Source organism: Gavia stellata, chromosome 9, assembly GCF_030936135.1.
Source record: "Gavia stellata isolate bGavSte3 chromosome 9, bGavSte3.hap2, whole genome shotgun sequence".
Classification (NCBI taxonomy): domain Eukaryota; kingdom Metazoa; phylum Chordata; class Aves; order Gaviiformes; family Gaviidae; genus Gavia; species Gavia stellata.
The window spans coordinates 8,558,510-8,577,875 of NC_082602.1; the positions used below are offsets into that span (position 1 = coordinate 8,558,510).

Genomic DNA, 19,366 nt, shown 5'->3' on the forward strand with positions numbered 1-19,366 from the left:
TTTGATTCATTAAATCATGTAAAACATTAAAATCAGGAACACTATAACCAGAAACTTCTGTATGTTTGTAGCACAGGAAACAAAGATAAACCCCAAATTTTCCTTAATACAATGGCAAATCATAATCTGCAAAAAGCCTCTTGTAATTTCTGCATTTAGTTTTCAGATACAGAAATGCCCCAGATAATATCTTAAGCCAAAAGAAAAATAAAGGAAATTTATACCAAAAGCATAAGTTTATTGGGTAGTGCTTTCCAGGTTTCAGGTTTTCCTCACTCACAGCTACCCCCAATTCAAAGTAAGAACTCATTTATCTTTTAACCATTTCAGGCATTCTGTAAACACTTTCCCTAGCTGCCTACATGTCTTTACAGTTCTCCACTTTCAGAAGCTGTTGAAAATATTGTAGACACCAATGATGCATATTGCAAAAACTTCTAGAAGTCCATTTGCTTTTCCATCTTCTCACATCCTCAGGAACTTTGCAGCAACTCCAAATAAAAGCCAAGCCTTTCTTCTGCTCAGATGTCTGTGACACAAAGCAAGACAGTTCTTCAAATATAAAAGGTAGCTCCAGCAGTGTCCAGACTTGCGTGGAATCAAATACTTCTTGGCTTACTTACAGTACAAGCACAAATTTCTGAATATCCTTGCCTATCACACCTTTCCTGACCAGCCTGGAACAGTACTCATACACCTTTTGTAACCATGTTTTCCAGGGCTTTGGAAAAGTAAGTCTCCTCCACCAAGTGTTTGATTGGAGTGGGGGTCAAACAGTAAGGACAGATGTCTCACTGTTAACCTTTACACAGCTTAGACAATCCATCTCTTTTCTCTTGTATATTGGCACTATTTCTTAGTAGACATCTTCCTCTTCAGGCTGGAAATCACCAGTTTTGCTCTTCTGACTGGTAGCAGGAAGAGGTGATGAGCATCTGGATAGTGAAGCCTCTTTGTTCAGGGAGCAATCCAGTTCATGCTGTGCCATGCCAGCTGCTGGGAACACTGCTTGCACCGCAGGGAGAGCGGCCATCTAGCTCTGATGCTCTGTCACCGCTCCTCCTCTTTCCCACACCACCTTTACCACTCTGCTGGCTGAAGCCACATGGTGGTCCATTAGAAGAAATATTCCCAAATAAATTGTCCACAAAGGAAACTAAATAGTTTCAGACCTCTGTGGATCACTAACACTCAGGCATCAGAAACACTGTGCCATTTGCAAGTCCACCAGCCTGTGCTATTTCCACGTAGTTTACGCCAATGCCTTTGAGCTGGTACTCGGCACGATACCCCTTCAGCTGCCCTCAACAGAAGTGTTTGTTGATCTGTTCCCTTCCCAGACTTGCTCCCACATCTGCAATTCCCAGTAGGTATTCAGAAAAATAACTCACAGATTTTTAAAAGGTCAGTGAGCCAGGAATACTGTAATTTAAGTGGAGACCTGTGTGTATGCAACAGTTAACAAAGAAAACACATTAGGCTGGAATAATGAAATGCCTGAATACACTGAGTGAGGTAAGTAATATTAAACTTGCATCACTACATGTCAAGCAAGCAGACAAGACTAAGGTAATATTATGTACATATTACCTCAGTGTGAAAGCTATGCCTCTTTCTAGAGTCTGACTGGTTGAGTGGCCAGCATTCCAAATAAAGAATCCCTGTTGTTTTTTTCCATTTCTACACTGGAAGTGATAGTATAATGACCATCATGAAAGAGTACATACAACTGTCCTGCTACCCACACCAAAACATATATCGTCATTAAAATAGGAAGACCAAAGAAAGAATAAAACTCATGTAAGCCAAACCATTAAAACCTGCTACGAATGGAACCTGGGATAATTTCACTCCTTTCACATTCACTTTTAAGGAGAGGTAGCTCAAAAAAGCATTCTCATTTAACAGCCAGACAAACACACTGTATGTGATATAAAAAGAACGGCAAAACACATGGAGCATTAGCATGTGAAAGAAACATGTTGCAATTATGTCAAATACTGCTTTTTATATTTTATTAACAAGCAAGCATCCCTGGAACTGGGTCTATATAAAAAATACTTCATTAACCAATCAGAATACAAGGGAGTTATATAAATTTATTTTATGCAACATTGATTAGTTTTGAAAATTCCCATTTTTAATGTTTTAATTTCATCTTTTATTTAAAAAAAAAAATCACTAAAAGGACACAACCCACAAAAATACAATCTGTATCTGCTCTATATTTACAGATAACTGGTCACTATTAAGGCACAGATTTAAAACTAACATTTTTATATAGCAAGTCAAATATTTGTGCATAATATAACACTAACAATACGGTACACTGTACTGTCATATTCCCTTTGTGGAATCAAAATAAGTGAGAAATTTTTTTCTTCCAGTGTGTTTTTTTTGTGTGAAGCCCTATTGAAAAATAATGTTAATGGGAAATTCTTCACTTTGGTGTAGATGATAAAAGCACTGCTCAGCAAAAGACCACATCAACTTAATACTGTAATACAATCAGTTTCTGAGTATAGTACTGTCTAGATACATAGTATGTACTTACAAAAGACTAAAAATCTAAGAGTGTAAAGGTTTTTTGATGCTTTTAAGTTTAGGCAAAATAAGCAAGAAGGGGTTGCAGAAAATTCTGTACAAAGTGTTGCTGAATATTTATTTCATTAAAAATATTTTCTAAAATTAACATGACTGAATACAATTTGATTTGCAAACACTGGTCTTGCAAATGCAAACATTTAAATGACAGCTTATCAGTAAGCACATAGTAGTCCATGTGAATGGAACGATCCACGTGCTTAGAAGTAAGGACAAGTGTAAATAGTTTTAGAATTAGAAGTTGTGGCTTCCACAAGGGTTTCCATGAAGTTGCTCTTACCTGTGTAACACACATACACACAAATATCTCCTATATATGTGGACGTTGACTTTTGGCATTTGAGCACAGTAACTTTGATGTGAACAACTGCGTGCGTACAAGATGCAGTTTTATCCATTCAGATCTCTAGTACAAATTTAAAACCAGAGGAAGCTACTTGATCTATAGGGGAAATCACCCAGCTATACACCATTAAGTAGATATGGCTGAAATGAGTACTGAGCAGTTATTTTTTGCTAACCGCAACAAGACTTTATATTATCGCTTGATCATCTATGCCCTTAAGTAATAGTTTCTTTATATTCCCTTTGTGTGTGCAAGTTTCTCTATACATCATTTTGTATTCTCACCTTAAAAAGAAAGAATTATCCATGGAAAGTGTCAAAACTATTTCTCACCCATTTTTGCATAAAAACCAACTACTGTAAATGTTATTCTAATGCCTTCTGTTAAGAGCACTTGACAGTGGTTTATGTCCATCTCAAAAGGCTTGTACACTGAATATAAATAATACATTACAGTAGAGGTAATTCACAATATTTCTTATGGGAATGCTTTTCAACAAATTAATGCTTCGAAACTTCATATTGCATTGCAGAAAGAGGCACTTTATGAATTCCTTCATTATATCAGAACCCTTCATAAACCCATAACAAGACATCTGTAAAGACAGAGGAATAATATTGGCAAATTATTTGGACTTTCACAGTATAAGAAGAATGCAATAGTTAGCTCTAGCCACTTATAATATGGACTCTTTCTGTTGAACATAACTTGTTTCAGAAATAGTTCATCTCCAGAGTTTTCATCACTTCTGCAGCTGACAATTACAAATCTAGATTGAACAAAACAGATGTTATTACACCTATTTTATGTAGGTCGCTTAATTGCTGCATGCATAGTCATGTAAGTAATATGTGTCATTTATTAAATGGCAACAGTGCTGTCTTGTCAAATTGGATTAGTTGTCTGTTTAATCAAACTGACAGCCCAGAGCTCTAGTTTGATGAATGCCTTTCATTCTCTACCATAAATCTGCAGTAGATCAGTTTAATCTGATACGTATTGTAGGTGTATAGAATCTAAAAATAAAAGTCTGATATAAATAAGTGTCCTTTAGTGGCAGGGTACTAAAAATAGCCCTTTGCTTTGAGACAACCATTAAAAACAGTTTTAGCATAACAGGCAGCAGTTAAATATGATGACTGCAAAGGGTTAATATTGCAAGGTCCATTTTGGTCTTTCATTGCATCTGTTACAGTGAGTGAGTATTATTGCAAGCAGCATTAGACTGCTTCATAAGAGCATAATAGGACTGGTCCACTACCAAGTGGCTTGATTTTGGAACAATCTCTTCAGATAACTACCAGGGAGACAGAGAGAAGGAAAAATCTGCATAAGAACCAGTTTCTAGTACCGTTATAGTGAGATGTGACTTAATGCAGGAACACCTGAAAAAAATTTGACTAGTGCCAATATAAAAATTGATATGGAAATGAAAGAGAAATAAATTTCCACAGGACAAGAAATCAGAACATGTAAAGTGCAGAAAGACCTCAATAATTATTTTAAGCAGTACCAGAAAAATCCATCTTGATAAAACCAAAATCTATGCTCTCTGGCATCCCAGCTCTTCATTCTTCCTTCATTCAACAAAGTAAAAATTCAGTGCATACATTATAGTTATAGGTAATAAAATACTAAACAAAGAACCCTATATTATTATTATTATTGCAAATTCTGTCCAATCTACATGAGTAAAACGTAACCCACATTTGGTGTTTTGAAAGACAACAGACAAAATGTGTTTTCTCTTTTTTTTTGGCACAGTCTTGTGCAGACAAAATGCTTTGGTCCTTGACACCCAGACTCCCAAAGTGCAGAGGGCGGTGTGCAGTGAAGGCTGTCCACAGGATTGCCATGTCCATCTTTACAGCTGACTTTGAGCCACAACTTACTGCTACCAGCGACCGCTGACACTAGCAATGTCCGAATGATACTGACGCGGCAGTCTTCCACTAGCTCCACCTTCCAGGAATGAGGCACGTATGTTCGATGGGTCAAAGAGCTTTCTTCGGTTTTTATTCAGTTCTGTAAAAGGTCACACAAAAAATCTCTCATCAGAAATTAATTTTAATATTTTGATCTAAACCAAAAGCAAAACTTCTATTTAAGCAAACAAAATATTTTAGACAGACCAGTATGAACTGAAAATGTCTGTGAGGTACTTGTTCAATTTAACAGTTCAACAGGATAGTTAAGAGTGCCAGGTTAAGACTGATAGAGGCTGCTTGGGATGCAGGCATCTATTTGGTGCAATTCTTAATTGGCACTGATACAGTGTAAAGTAGATAATGTTTTGCAATATTAATTTAGATCAAATTGACCTGGCTGAAACACTTTAAAAAGGTTCTCTTATAATACTCAAAGGCTGAAATCTTCCTGAAGGTACATGCACACAGAATATACAGCTGCAGCACAACCATGCAATGTAAACTGAGATGACTGAAAAGCCTCTTAAGCAACTTGATCATTTCTCAACATGCAATTCTTTAAACACAACACTGAAGCAATATTTTAGTAAGGACTGTTAGAAAAAACAGATGCTCACCTCTCATTCAAACATGCACCCTAAGCTTGTATTAACAAATGCTCATCCAAAATGTTTCTCCTTTCCCCACTTTTCTATTCTTGTAAACAAACTCCATGATAGATACAAATCACTGAAAGATTACATAGATTTTCATGACTGCTATTGAACTAAGTACATTGCATTTTAACCCTCTTTATGCCACCATTTTAAATTCATAAAAAACATTCACTAATGGCATCAGTAGAAGAGATGCAAATCGGGGAAAAAAAATGATCTAGCATTACAATGAAGCATCTGAAGAAAACTATTCCTCTGATACAGATTCATTGCCTAGACATTGCCTCATGCTATTTATTACAATCAGAAAAATATAGTTATGCATTATATGCTACAAATTATATTTGGCCTTCATCTTTCTGCATGTAGGATACAAGACAACCTTTTAATTAAAAGTGGGTTGGAAAAATTCCAAATGAGAGAGTTACATGTTTCTTTTCAAACCTATATATTTTGCAGAAACAACTGGCCTAGGGAAAAAAGAACCCAAACAAAAAACCCAAACCAATAACAAGGCCCCCACCAAAACCAGGTAATTTTTCCCAGTAGGGTGATTGATTGCTCTGCTCACCAATAAAGTGGAGGACGGGGAACCAAAAGCCTGAAAATGCCAGTTCCGACTGGTATGTAGTGCCCGTTAAGACTCTGCAGAGCCTGTAATCCCAGAGCTTCTAGGACCCACAGTTTTGGGGCATAAAACAAAGTTCACAATCTGCTGTGAAACAAACTTTCTACCAAGCTCCAATTTTACATGGGGACACAGGACTTCGTAACTGAAATCTTATTCCGTAATGTGAAAGCTCAATAAACCCTGGGTTTAAAGTACCTTCTGATGAGGGGCACACCAATATTACCTCTGTGGACTAGATTCTCACTTTTCAGTCTTTCCAAGATACTTTGTTAACTATAAACCACACAACTCAAGTGAGAAGAACACAAACAATACTTAAAATCAACAAATGATAATCTGTGTTACTTACCTGAGATTGCAAGCAGCATTTTTCTTCTGGCACCAAAAGTAGTAATTCCTAACTCTTTCAAATCTTGATCAGTAAGAGTAAGGAATGTCTGCAGATCAATCTAGAGTAAAAAGAAATGGGAAAATTATGCCAAACAAATCTCTTCCCAAAAGTATTTAGCCATAAATGTGGTTCAGAATAGCTTCACAATTTTTTTCCCTCCTGCATTTTACAGCTACTCTGCACGCAAACAGCAATCATTGCTTTCCAACAGCTTCTTCACACAGTTGCTCAATTTACTACTCTGCATTTCTGACAGATAAAGAGAAACTAAGAAGTGAGCAGTTTTAGAAAAGCACAAAAGATAAATTTATCTTATTTATTTGTGACTCTTAAGGGTTTGAGTATTTACCACAATTGCTACAATGTACTTGGGAATAGCCGGGTATATATGTCTGTAGATATGGTAGGTGCTTCAGACTATAGTAGGTTAGCAGAGCATGATTACCCAATCACTGATGACGTATTTGAGTTAAAGCACAGAGTATTTCATAGCACTCCAAAGCATGTGCAAGCATCTATGTTTGTGGGTTTTCAGCTCCCAATACAATTCACAGAACCGTAGTGGAAAATTGATTAGTTTTCACTCTGGCCAAACTACTTGGCTCATCTAACATCTGATCAGCCACTCTTGAGTTAAGAAAAAACAAAACCAAAACCCACCCAAACAAAAGCTATCTTTAGTGTTAGAAACCAACACAACCATCTCTCCTTTTTAGGAGAGTGGCTAAGATAATAGATAAGGGTTAATGACTGGATAATATGGGTATTATGGAACATGCAGGGGAGTACAGAGGAGATAAACCTGAGGAACTGTACTCAGAATTTACTGAGGCACAGTTGGATTTATTCACTCAGATTGAGGATTCACCTTGCCACTTTCAGACTGGTTGAAGGCAAACCCATGCTGGTGTCTATCCCACACCTGCCAGTGCTTTGCAATCCAAAAAGAGTTCATTAGCTCAAGTGCAGCCAGTTCCTAAGCACTTTCATGCAGTACTTCACAGGAATAAAATTCCCCCACAGCACTTAAGCAGCATGATTAGAGAGAGACAAGAAATGCTGGCAAGAAACACACCAGATCCAGCTGCCCCCAGGCTGAGACAGCAGCAATACACTTCAGTGGACTTAGGACGATTCTGTGAGCGCATATACATGAGCGACTTAGTGCACAGGAGAAGGTACAAATTTGCCTTATGTCTACCCTTGGAATAATGTAGTACACACTTCAGTGTGCCCCTGGTTTGCGCAGTTTTCCTCTTGCAGAAGCAAATCTGAAGCTCAATGTTGGCACACCAGAGCAACTTGTGCAACGTGAATGGAAGGTCCTCTTGGAGTTTGTTTTTCATGAACACATGCACAGTTCTCTTAATGACATGGCAATCTGTGCCAAAACCCACTTTGTGTGGGCTGTTAGGAGAAAACATGCAGGTGCAAACCCAAGACCAGCAACTAGTGCAGGCCTCACTGCCGATAAAGATGTGAAGTGGACATATGGGTCCAGAACACAGGAATATGCCAAATCCAGCTGTGGTCCTTCCCTGTACCACATGAGGTACTGACGCAACCCACATGGACATCTGTTTTGCTCCCTAGCACACCCAGTTCCAGTGGTGTGAGACATACAACTTCCCACATACAAGTACAACGCTTTCAGGATGAGCTCAGGGGCTCTATGTCTAAGCCAGTAAGTCTTGCAGCTGGGCTCACTGTACTTTTGTGACACAGTTAAATGTGTCACCAGAATAAATTATCTGCAGATAACCAAGTTGACTCTACCTATATAGTATTCTACAGATACGAAATAGTACCACTTGGATTAAACTGAGATTAGTTGGCGCGGAGGTGGAAAACTCACAGAGATGACTGACCATATCTCCCTGTTGGGAGTGAATCAAAGGAAGTCAACTGGCACACAGGAGAAAAGGCAAGGGGTGAACATATATGACCCCAGCATCAGCTGAGACAAGACGTTACTACTGAATGCAGAACGGATTTCCATAACCTATACATGAAGTTGACCAAAAGCTATTAAATTCTAGTTAGCATCCTAGTTTACAAGTAGGAGCCAAGGTTTAAACTTTCTTGAATGAAAAACACCCCAAAACCTAGTTTAATTATTTGTTAAGTATAAATCAAAGGTGCAGAACAAAATAGTACTCATGCCCAGGCTGACTATCTGGAAATTGAAAGACATATGATACAGCTTTGAAAGACTAGCTCACAAAAATCCAGTCACAAAGTGAGACTTCTTAGTAGCTCTGGTCAAGAGACAGAACAACTACTTTCAAAGGAATACTAACCTCTTGCTGTTGGAATACGTCTGTGTATTTGCCCAAACCAAGTTTGCTGAACAGCTCAGGCAGATCAGATCCCTTAAACAAACTGTTCAGGTTACAGCCATTGCTTCCTGTCAGTGAGGAAATGCAGTCCATGTAATTGCTGCTACTCAGATAGTGTTCAGCTGAAAGGGAAGAAGTGCACTTTTTAGTCACGTCACAGAAGTGCACAATTTTCTGCCACATCAACATTATAGTCAACTAGATCACTAAATTAACAAAAAATATTTAAATCTTTATTATTCATCAAAAAAAGCCTCTCAGTGGTCTGAGAGAACGAACAGCATAAAGGAATTTTTTTGTTAAATAAGTTCCAGTGTTTGTTTTCTATAGAAAGAATAAAATCACATTATGTGAACTGTCACATGGAAAACAAGTCAGGAACTCATACAGGGGAAAGACCTGCAAGACCCCGCTGCTTTTCCTCCTCTTAAGCCCTCTCTTCTTTTCACCAGTGAGTATTTTGGAAAACACCATTTCACATAAATGCAACCAGCTCTTTTTGGTCTGGATTGGGAGAAAACCATGCTGGAGCAATTCCCGATAAAGGAACTACCTAGTAGCCACATGATTTGGCTATTTTTTTAGTACAATACCGACAAAAAATAAATGCAATAGTTTTATAAAAGACTAGAACTGGAAATACACTCCCTATACAATTTTAGATTACATTACTTAAAGGTATACCTTTAAATAAAAGTTTGCAGGGTGAGGTTCTTAAAAAAAACAAGAAGACTAATTTAGCAGTGCGATCCCCGTTCCTCTGTGTGTGCACACTGATAGTATGTAATCACATAGTTCATAATTATTTTTCCTCATGCTGCGTAAGAAAAGGATAGCTCCCAGGGAGTGCATTAGGCATTTGTGTAAATGGGGCCATTGTGAGTGCTCCCTCCCTTGTTACATACACAGGAAAGAATAACAGTGAATGCATAAGATGCTTGCAGGAGATAAAGTCTACTTTCCCAGGTGAGTAAAATTAAGATCGCCCCAGAGACTTATGCTATGGCCTCCATTATAGAATGCCAATAGGATGTGAAAACCACTATTTTTCACAACTGGCTATGCTACATTTCTTATTTTCTGGGCACAGACTAGTTAGAAGCATTTGGGATCGGATTTACCGAGTTTGGAGAATTTCTATCAACCTCAGCTCCACTTGGGAAAAGAGTTTTAAAACACAGTAAACCGTTCAATGTTGAAAAAGTGAACATTAAGTTTGACAAACAAAGCAATAACTAAGTTGATTTTTCAGACTTTAAAAGGTGGTACTCAACTTCTTCACTATCAGAGTAAGATAACACTAGAAATACCCAAACAGAAAATCATGATCCTACACTCAGGGCAGATGATGCAAGGTCATGTACTCAAAACTGAATATTAAGCAACACTTCTTACTGGCACAGTCAGGAAGCATTATCTTAAAAACAAAGAAGAAAACTCAACACTATTATGCAATTATGCCAATGAAGACTTATATTTTAGTACTCCGGCACCTATATATTAAGGTAAATGCATTTGTCCAGCCAACTCATAACTATTGCTTTTGACCCTGCTCCACATATTTCATTCTCTGGGAAAGCTACAGTTGCTATAGAACAGAGTTTCCCCCACCACCAATGTATTCACACTTCTGATAATTTTCTACTGCATATGTAAATACATTTTTAATCATTATTTATTTTGATTCACCTAGAGCTTCTGCTTTTGTCCAATTAACTTGGAAACATCAACGGCTTGATTTCAAAGATAAACTTTCAATCTCTTTTGTTCTGCGAGTGCTTAGAATATGGTATGCAGCCATTCACAGCTGAACTAATATGCTTTTAAAAATCATAAATAATTGCAAGTATACCAACCATGAATATTTTCCCTAATTGAAGCCATCCTTTCTTAGGATGTCCAACTTTTACTATCTGTGTACTCTGCAGTTAGTCTGGGATTTAGGTTTTATTCACCTTTACATGAAAAATGCAACCAAAGAAGTAAAACCAGCCATAGTGGATATTTCCCCATAATGCAGATAGTATGGACCAGTATTGTCTACCTCCATTTTTCATTGTTGCAGAAAGGCATATATTAAATAATTTTAAAAAATGAAATTAAGTTTCAAAGAGTTCAACTGAAGTAAAATTTTAATTTGTAAGTTTTAAACATTGTTTAAAAGTAATTGCAAAGTTTACAGCCTGTATCCACAGAAACCAGTGTTTAAAATCATGTGCTAGGCCACGCCAAACATATGGACAGCCTTATTTTATCACCACAAAGAGAACCATGCTATAAAATTCAAGATCAGCACAGATTATGACTTCACCACTAGCGAGCAAATAGCCCAATAAAGACCTGGCTGTTGTTGTTGCATCGATAACAGAGCAGAACGATGGTAGTCTAGAAAAAAGCTTTTATATAGGTCTGTTTTCAGTACACCTTAAAAATTCCTTCCAAGACAGCAAAGAGCTTTCAGCATGAATGCCTTGCATTTAAAAAATTTCCTTAAAACTTCTCCTTTTGGACCAGTATTTGTATGTTATATTATACTACTTTGCATATGCTTTCACTTTTCAATTTGTAAAATAAGTTTACTTTACAGGTGCCAGTAATTTAAATCCTTAGTCAGGAAACATTTATATTAAAATAAATATTCATTGATATCAATATGATTTTTTTTTTTTTTTTTTTTTTTTTTTTAAATCATATCTTAAGAAATTAACCTGATTTATTTTGTTTCCGTTTGGGGCTGCCAATTGAGGAGACAAATTCATTATGAGCTGTGGGTCCAAGCCCATTACGGTCTCTCCAGTTATCAGATTCACTGCCACTTCCCAGGTGCTCCCGACTGTTGGACCGTGAGAGAGACATCGATGAACCCTGCAAACAAAAAAAAAAAAGAAAAATTTGGGCAGAAAACAGAAGTTTTGTTGTGACTCAGATGTTTTCTTTGAAGCAGCTCAGTTAAAAATCCCAGCTTTTAATGCTTGCAAACATTCTTTTGGCAGTTGATCAATAGTCAAAAAACTGCAAATGGGATACAAAAACAGCAGGTGTGCTTAAAACATATGCAGTTTACAGATTTTAAGCAGAAGTTATTTAAAGACCATGCTTCAAAATAAATTGCTCAGTATTTCCAAGTTTGTTTCCCAAACGTTCCATGGTATCAAATTCCCACACAAATTCTAGACAAAGCAGTATCCACTATATCCCTTCACGGGGAAGAGTACATAATAGAACATCTATCTGAAGATAAGTGGATGAAATACACAATACTTGACAACAATATGGTATATAGTACAACAACAATTCTGCAGTGGTTTGTGAATTTGCAGCTTTTTTTTTTTTAAAGAAAAACCCCAGATTTTCATATTAAGTAAAGTACTATTTATCAACACTCATCACTGTGGGTCAGAATGTTCCAAAATAAGGCAACAGTATTTTCTGAAAGCAGCAGTTAACTATGGAATTGGGTGGGGATGTATGCAAAAAAAGATGGACATTATTGATATCACACACTTACATGAACTAAAAATTGTGGAACCAAATGAACAATTCTATAGACGTGCATCAAATTCCAATTGAAAAGCATAACTTAGGAGGCAGCAATCTTTTCTACTATACAGGAAAACAGACACCACTGAAGAAAAAAGGCAAAAGCTCCTTGTCTTTGGCAAAATTGGGAAGGTGTGAGCTATAGTTAGTATGACTCAACAAATAAAGGCAGGCAGGAATTGACTTCAAGTCTTACAGAAAAGCGAGACAGGGCTTCTACATTATGTTAGATCATAGTGATGGCTAAGAGTTGTGAAGCAAAAAAGATGTCATCCAATGTTCTTGGAAAACTGAATGCACAGTAAAATATCACAGATAAGATGAAATATGTTTGGTAAGTTTATTTTACAAACTAACTTCCCAAACATTAGACTACAATCCCACTACTACGTCTGTTCAAAGACTTCAGCACATGACTCTCATCAAACATGCATGTGTACAGAGGAAGTGTGGCAGTACTGCCTCTAATACCAATGATGTTGAAGACTGCTAAATAGAAGAAGGATACAAAGAATACAAGTTTTTTAGCTTTCCCAGATGTTTCCACAATAGCTCATACCAAACAATGGAAACAGGAGTCCTAACATGCTATCTTTTTCACTGGAAAGAGCTAAGCCCGTGGTTTGCACATGGGCAGACTCTGAGTAACTAAGATACAGTGTTCTTGATCAGAATGACATGCTTCCTTAGAGACTTCTAGCAGTGCATCATGGTTTGGGGAAAACTCCACCCCAGCTCAATCAGTATAGAAAAGTATGTAAAAAAAATAATTCAGATTTTGGTTGTAGCTTTTTCTCTCCCCCTAGTTACTACTGCAAGCTCATTACGTCTAACCAAAACTATTACATGTAGTTGAATGACAAAAAATTCACAGGTCAAGTGGGGAACACCAAGGCATATTTTTACCATGGTTGAATATCTCTTTGGCATTGAAAAGATAGGTATATCCTAGAGAAAAGCTGCATTAAGTCCCAGTCCTGAAGAAACATACCATTTACATTTAATGTAAGTAGGACAGAAATAAAAGAAAAAGGTGTCTGTATGGAAGTTGGGAAAGATGACAGCAAGAAAACACACTGAAAATCAACTTCAGAACGCCTTTGAAAAGAATGGAACAGAAATTCCCTGCAAGATTCCCGTGGTGGGACTCTGAAGAGACTTGCTGGACCCTATGGCTGCCTTCTCCCCCAGAAATTTCTGGGCCCAGTGAACAGTGCAAACAGAGAAAGCTCTTTCATTTCTACAGCTTTGTCAACAGAAGATAAGATGAGCTGCAGCCATTTCTTGTTGTAACATTCTGCTCCACCATGCAGTGATTCACTTATATAGTTTATCTGTTGTATACAAATTGTTTTAATTAGGTTACAAAATTTCTACCACTTGTCTACAACTACCGAGACATTTGGTTCCATTAGTTGTTTTAAGTTTCTTTAAACAAATATATTTTCAGCAGCAGACTTCTATAAAGCTAGAGTAAGATTTATAAAGTGGATATATTTTTGTGTGTCAGGCTGAATGTATTCCATATGCCTTAATATTTACTTAAAAAACGTTTCACAATAAAAAAAATATTTAGAACCCTAAGAGGAAAGCTAAAAACCTTATCTGCAGAACTTTTGTAAAAAAGTTATAGATATTTCTCAAGAGAAACAACTGTATCATTCACTAGAAACAGAATTTCCATTACAGGATAGTTTTTTTATACCTCGTATGTAGTTGTCATAGATGGTTTGTACGATACATGATTCGCTCTTCTTAATTCCTTGATAGTTTCTGCAGGCATAGATTTAGAGAACCCCAAACCACTCCATGTGTTTGTTGGAGTTCTCACTTCCGTTACAACTGGCTTCTTTAACATAGCTGAAAAAATCAGAGACAAATTAGTAAATATTAACCATAGTAAAGGTACTGAGATGATAACTCTTAAGTCATGTATGCTAATAGACTTCAACCCAAACAGTAAACTCTAAACACCTCCCACTTTCTACACAGATTGAATCCTACCCTTCCTTAAAGCAATTTACTCTGTCAGAAGATAGTTAAACCCCATAGGGCTGCAAGGAAGCGAAAATAATCATATCTGTTTCAAAAATAAGCGTTCCTGGTTTTCTTTTGCTGTGTGGGTATTTGGTTTGTTTTTAACAGGTTCAAAGACATGGATAAGTCCCTTATAAATTTTGTAAGTTAATTCATCCCTGAAATAAGGAGCAACTTTGCCAATATGACAAACATCTTAGTTTAATTTGCATCCAAATAAAATCAAGTGTCACAGCTGTGAGGTCTCTGAAAACAACATGGATCATTTGCATATGGATACACTCACACAGAGAATATCCCACCTGCAAGTTGCTTATACTGTATTTTACATGTTGGTATTATGAACTTTTTGGAACATGGAAACTAATATACAAATGTTTCATTAGCAGCTTTAAATTTGATTAAAAATCCAATTACAAAACTGAAACTTCAGAAAATTCTTTCAGCCATGTTCTAACAAACTTTTCACAAGTCACTGTTTATCCACATACCTTTGGTTGCTAGTAGCTTCTTCTGTTCATAGTCAAATGCCTGTAAAATTAAACATGCAGAAGATAGCTTAATTTCATTCTAACTAAATGTCATTCCAGTACTTAGCTCTTTGTAAAAACAAAGGTTTTGAAAGTGGCCAGTGAATACATCTAGGAGAAATCTGAAGTACTGCACAATAATTTGACAGTAGTCCAGTTAGATAATGAAGATTTAAAATAACTCACTCATTTGAGTGAGGCTGCAGCAGTATTTACAAACTATTTAGGCAGAATTTTTTTTTTAAATAAGACATTTTTTCAAGCATAGTTTCTCTTCCTTACATCATCTGTTCTTAGCAATTAAAACATTCCTCAACAGTACAAAAAAGATATTATCTTAGACAGCAAATCTAGGCACCACAGTTATTTTAATAATCTTCTTTCAAGTTTAGTTCTTCTTCTCCATGCACTCATCTTCTGAAAGGAAAAGAACCTAAGTTTTGAGGGAATTAAAAAACACTTGTATTTGTACTACATATGACAATGGAAGAGTTAACCCCTGGTTAAAGAAGTTAGACTTCTTGGTATTACAGATTAGCAAGTCTAAATATACACATAAAACTACAATGCAGTATTTAGCATTAAATTTGCTACTTGAAATAACTAGAGCTCTGATAAGGAGAAGGGCTGCAAAACACTAACCTTAATCTTGTTCCATTACTCCATGAAGTCTAGTTATGCCCACACTGATAGATCTATACTGAAAACTACTCTGTTACTACTGCTTGACAAACAGTCAAAGGGGTGTCTCTTTGGGGAGATTTGCAATAACATGGACATAGGTTATAGTACAGTAGTAGGCTGTAGTTAACCAAGTAGGAATAGTACAAGAAAAAAAGGAGTATATGTACAGATCCATATTTGTAAAGCAAAACTAGTTAGTTACTCCAGTAATCCCCCCTGTATATGAACCTGAAGCTATAGGAAAAAATTGTGTTGACACTGCTTATGAAAAGTTGTAAAATGTCTTTTGTATATATAATAATCTCTTCTCAAAGCAATGATATAGGATTTTTTTTTAACACAAGTGATGCTTGTGTAAACTAATATAACCATTCCATTTATTCTGTTCTTAAATTTTTCTTACTCAACAGAAGCATAAAGGCTTTTTTGTCTTCAAGACTTTTAGTTGACAACCCACTCTTTAGTTGAAAGAGTTAACGACTTTGCTGGATGCTTTTACTGAAATAGTAATGGCAAGTCAGTCTGCTGGTCAACTGTCACCTTTGCATTCTGTGGTAATTTCACTTTGCAATTATCAAGTTTTGCACTAGATTTGGGTTTATTCAGGGAAACATACCTGCATATTTACATATGATGGTTGTGGAGCTAGACGTGCTCTTTCAGAGTTCTGCTGGGCAGCTGCTGCTCGTTCTGCTGCCCGTTCACTTCCAGGAGCCTTTTTATCAGCCACGGGACTTTCAGAAGCACTTAACTCTGCATCTGAGAGCAGCCTCTCTGTGGTACTGTGAGAGCAAAGTCAATATTAACTTCAGTCTTCTTTTTCACAGGCAGTGAACATTCAAAGCAATTTTGATATCTGAGCCTTATCCCGAGAAGTTCGGCAGCAAAAGTCAAGAAATGCCAGTACCAAACATATCAGCATTTTTAGCAACATTTCTGAAGTCTCAGCTTTCCTTTACCTGTTTCTCTGTCACTGAAACAAAGCATGTATTGCTGCTTCCTATATTACCAAGTATGAGGCATAGTTTATAGATTCAGATTTGAGCTGTCTGTTACTTGGAATTATCACATGCAATCCCTACACGGTGTGACTTCATACCGTTTAGTCTTGATCAGGCAAGCAGCTCGGCAGTTCTAACAGATTGATAGTAGCATGATAAAGAGAGATGCATAATGGGGACTAAGTTAACATGGGTCCTGCTTGCTTTTAAAGCTTCAATAATTGCAGTCCTACATGCCAAAGCACCTCTTAATGTGATCTTTTCTTTCTAAAAATCAGCCACATTTTATGCCTACTCTAGAAGAGTATAAACTCTTACTTCAAAGCAAAGTGACCATGTTTTAGATGCTGAGACTGCCCCAGAAAAATGCCACAAGAAAACTGTGAGCACTATGTCATCAACAAAAAGAACAAGACATACAAACTGAGTGACATAAAACCAACTGAGTCTGATTAGCAGGAATCCTTGGATTTCTAAACTACGAGAACAGAATTAATGAAATAGATAGTATAGCTTTAACAGCGTAAATAAGTCAGGTAAGAGAAAATCTGCATCTCAAAAGAGTGATGATAAACAGTTCCCAAAAGGAATAATGAAAACGCTACTTAAAGTACATCAGACAAAAAATTGTGTTAAGCACAAAACCTGTGTGGCCAAGACATATTATGACTCAAAAGAGCCTTTGCCACTGCCGGCTCATTAAAAAAACCAAACAAACAAAAAAATCATTGAGACAAGTGTTTGAGAACATGCTGTTACGCCCTGAATATCGTTTTTCTAAGAAGAAAACAGCCTCAAGTACGCACAAAAGGAAAAAGGCTGTCAGTTCGGAATTGTTCTAAAAGCAATCAAAAAAAAGAAAGTGCAAAAATGTATCCTTTAGAAAAAGGTAATGAAAGTTACTCTGAAAAAAACCCCACTCTTTTGTGGGAGAGGTAAGGCGTTTATTTTTTTCAAACCAAAGAAAAATACTTCGGATGTACAAAAAGCATTCAAAGTTTGCAACTATCAGACAAACTGGCGGGTATATTAATGCCCAATGTGATTAAAAATCAAGCCCACTTTAAATCAGCTCTTTGAGTATCTTTGACTGAACCACCCCTTCTACCTACAAAAACATGTTAAGTCTGTTTGCATGGTGAAAGTTCCATTAATCTGTATTTGCACATTTAACTTACTGTAAATGAGAGTTTTTGGTGCCTTGCAGTAATTCAACCGTTTGTCTCTTAGAACAGGCCTGTTTGGAAGAGCTCATCATCTGCTTCAGATCACTGGTATTTGCTGAATGGGACGGACTTCTTGGCATTCCCACTTCTACAAAAGCATCATTGCAACCTACAAGACCAATAAAGAGGATCGTTAAACAAAAAATCTCTATGTTCTAGTGAACTTACTGAAGGAATGACAACTATAGAACAAAACCTGCTCTTCCTCCTTACAAAATTATTCTAGTCTTCAGGGATAACAACTTGATCAAAGTTAACAAGTCAGAAATGTGAGTTCAAATGCACAAAAAAGTGTTAGTATTCACATATATAGTAGACACACTAAGTATTTTCTTCTTAAAAAAATATTTTAAGTAATATTACTTAATAATAAATCTGAAGACTGACAATCAGAAGTGAGTAAGTATTTCAAACAACTTTGATTTTATATCCAGTTTTAATAAAGCTTGCAGGTACTCAGATAACTGTTGCTGGAATGAAAGCTCCCCACTTCATGTTCAAATATCTTTAAATGTGTTTTTTTGAATATTTACCACCTTAATTGGGCAATATACATTTTATTCAAATCAGTATTTCAAATGACCACATCCCTTAAAGGGCATCTCCTTGTTGATCAGTATTTGCAAGGGAAACAAGGCCTTTACACATATTTGCTCAAGTTTGAAGTTGAACTGGCTTTCCCTCCCTCCAAGAATCATGGAAACAGTTCATTAGTTCCTTTAGTTCCTAAAAGGCAGCATAACTGAAATGTTGTTATAAAACATGCACAAAAATTCTGTTGGCCAGTGTCATCTAGGTTTGATCTACACGTAATTTTCTGCAATAACCTTCTCAAAGGCATTAATTCTTTGCTTTCATTAAAAAGCAAAAATACAACATCTTTTAAATCAGCAGAGATTGTTTTAAGCAATGAAGTTAAGCAGCTGTAAAACACACTAAATTTTCATAGGTTATTTCCCTCTGCTCTTAGGGAATAAATAAAATGTTACAAGCTCATTTATGTTGACTTAAGATGTTTCTATCAACAGTACAGCTCAGATACTACAACTTCTATTTACTTTCTTTGAGAACAAATCTGGGAGAGCCAGCAAAATTTTCCTTCAACATGGCTGCAAAACCAATGCACAGGCAATAGATTTACATTTTTTGTTTCATGAACTGTACATAGACTGCACTAACACTACCAGACAAAATAATAAAATGTCAAAAATTTACCTTCAGCACTATTTGACTTGGCAGCTACTTGTTCTGAAGCACCATGAGCACTTGTTTGTCTTACTGGATCACTGTGGTTTGTGCTCAACACATTTTCTCCTAGTGATGTGGCAGACAGTCCAGCATACTTGATATTTGAGGTCTGAAATGATTGTTAAAAAAAAAAAATCACTAAAAAGTGGTTGTTATTCTTAAGGAAATATTGAAAGAATTTCCCTTTTCTATCTGTGCAGGAGAA

General features: G+C 36.5%; 1 protein-coding gene across 1 annotated transcript in view; it reads right to left on the bottom strand.

Annotated features, from left to right (window-relative positions):
- Positions 1-4,626: 4,626 nt before the first annotated feature.
- Positions 4,627-19,366, bottom strand: part of BICC1 (BicC family RNA binding protein 1) — a 110,357-nt gene continuing 95,617 nt past the window's right edge. Inside the window, exons 13-21 of the mRNA XM_059821214.1 lie at positions 19,129-19,270; positions 17,866-18,022; positions 16,303-16,468; positions 14,964-15,003; positions 14,141-14,295; positions 11,604-11,760; positions 8,857-9,017; positions 6,515-6,614; positions 4,627-4,975 (exon numbers count right to left, since the gene is read on the bottom strand). Coding sequence (XP_059677197.1) covers positions 4,845-4,975; positions 6,515-6,614; positions 8,857-9,017; positions 11,604-11,760; positions 14,141-14,295; positions 14,964-15,003; positions 16,303-16,468; positions 17,866-18,022; positions 19,129-19,270 — 1,209 coding nt within the window. The 3' untranslated portion in view covers positions 4,627-4,844. The remainder of the gene's footprint in view (positions 4,976-6,514; positions 6,615-8,856; positions 9,018-11,603; positions 11,761-14,140; positions 14,296-14,963; positions 15,004-16,302; positions 16,469-17,865; positions 18,023-19,128; positions 19,271-19,366) is intronic.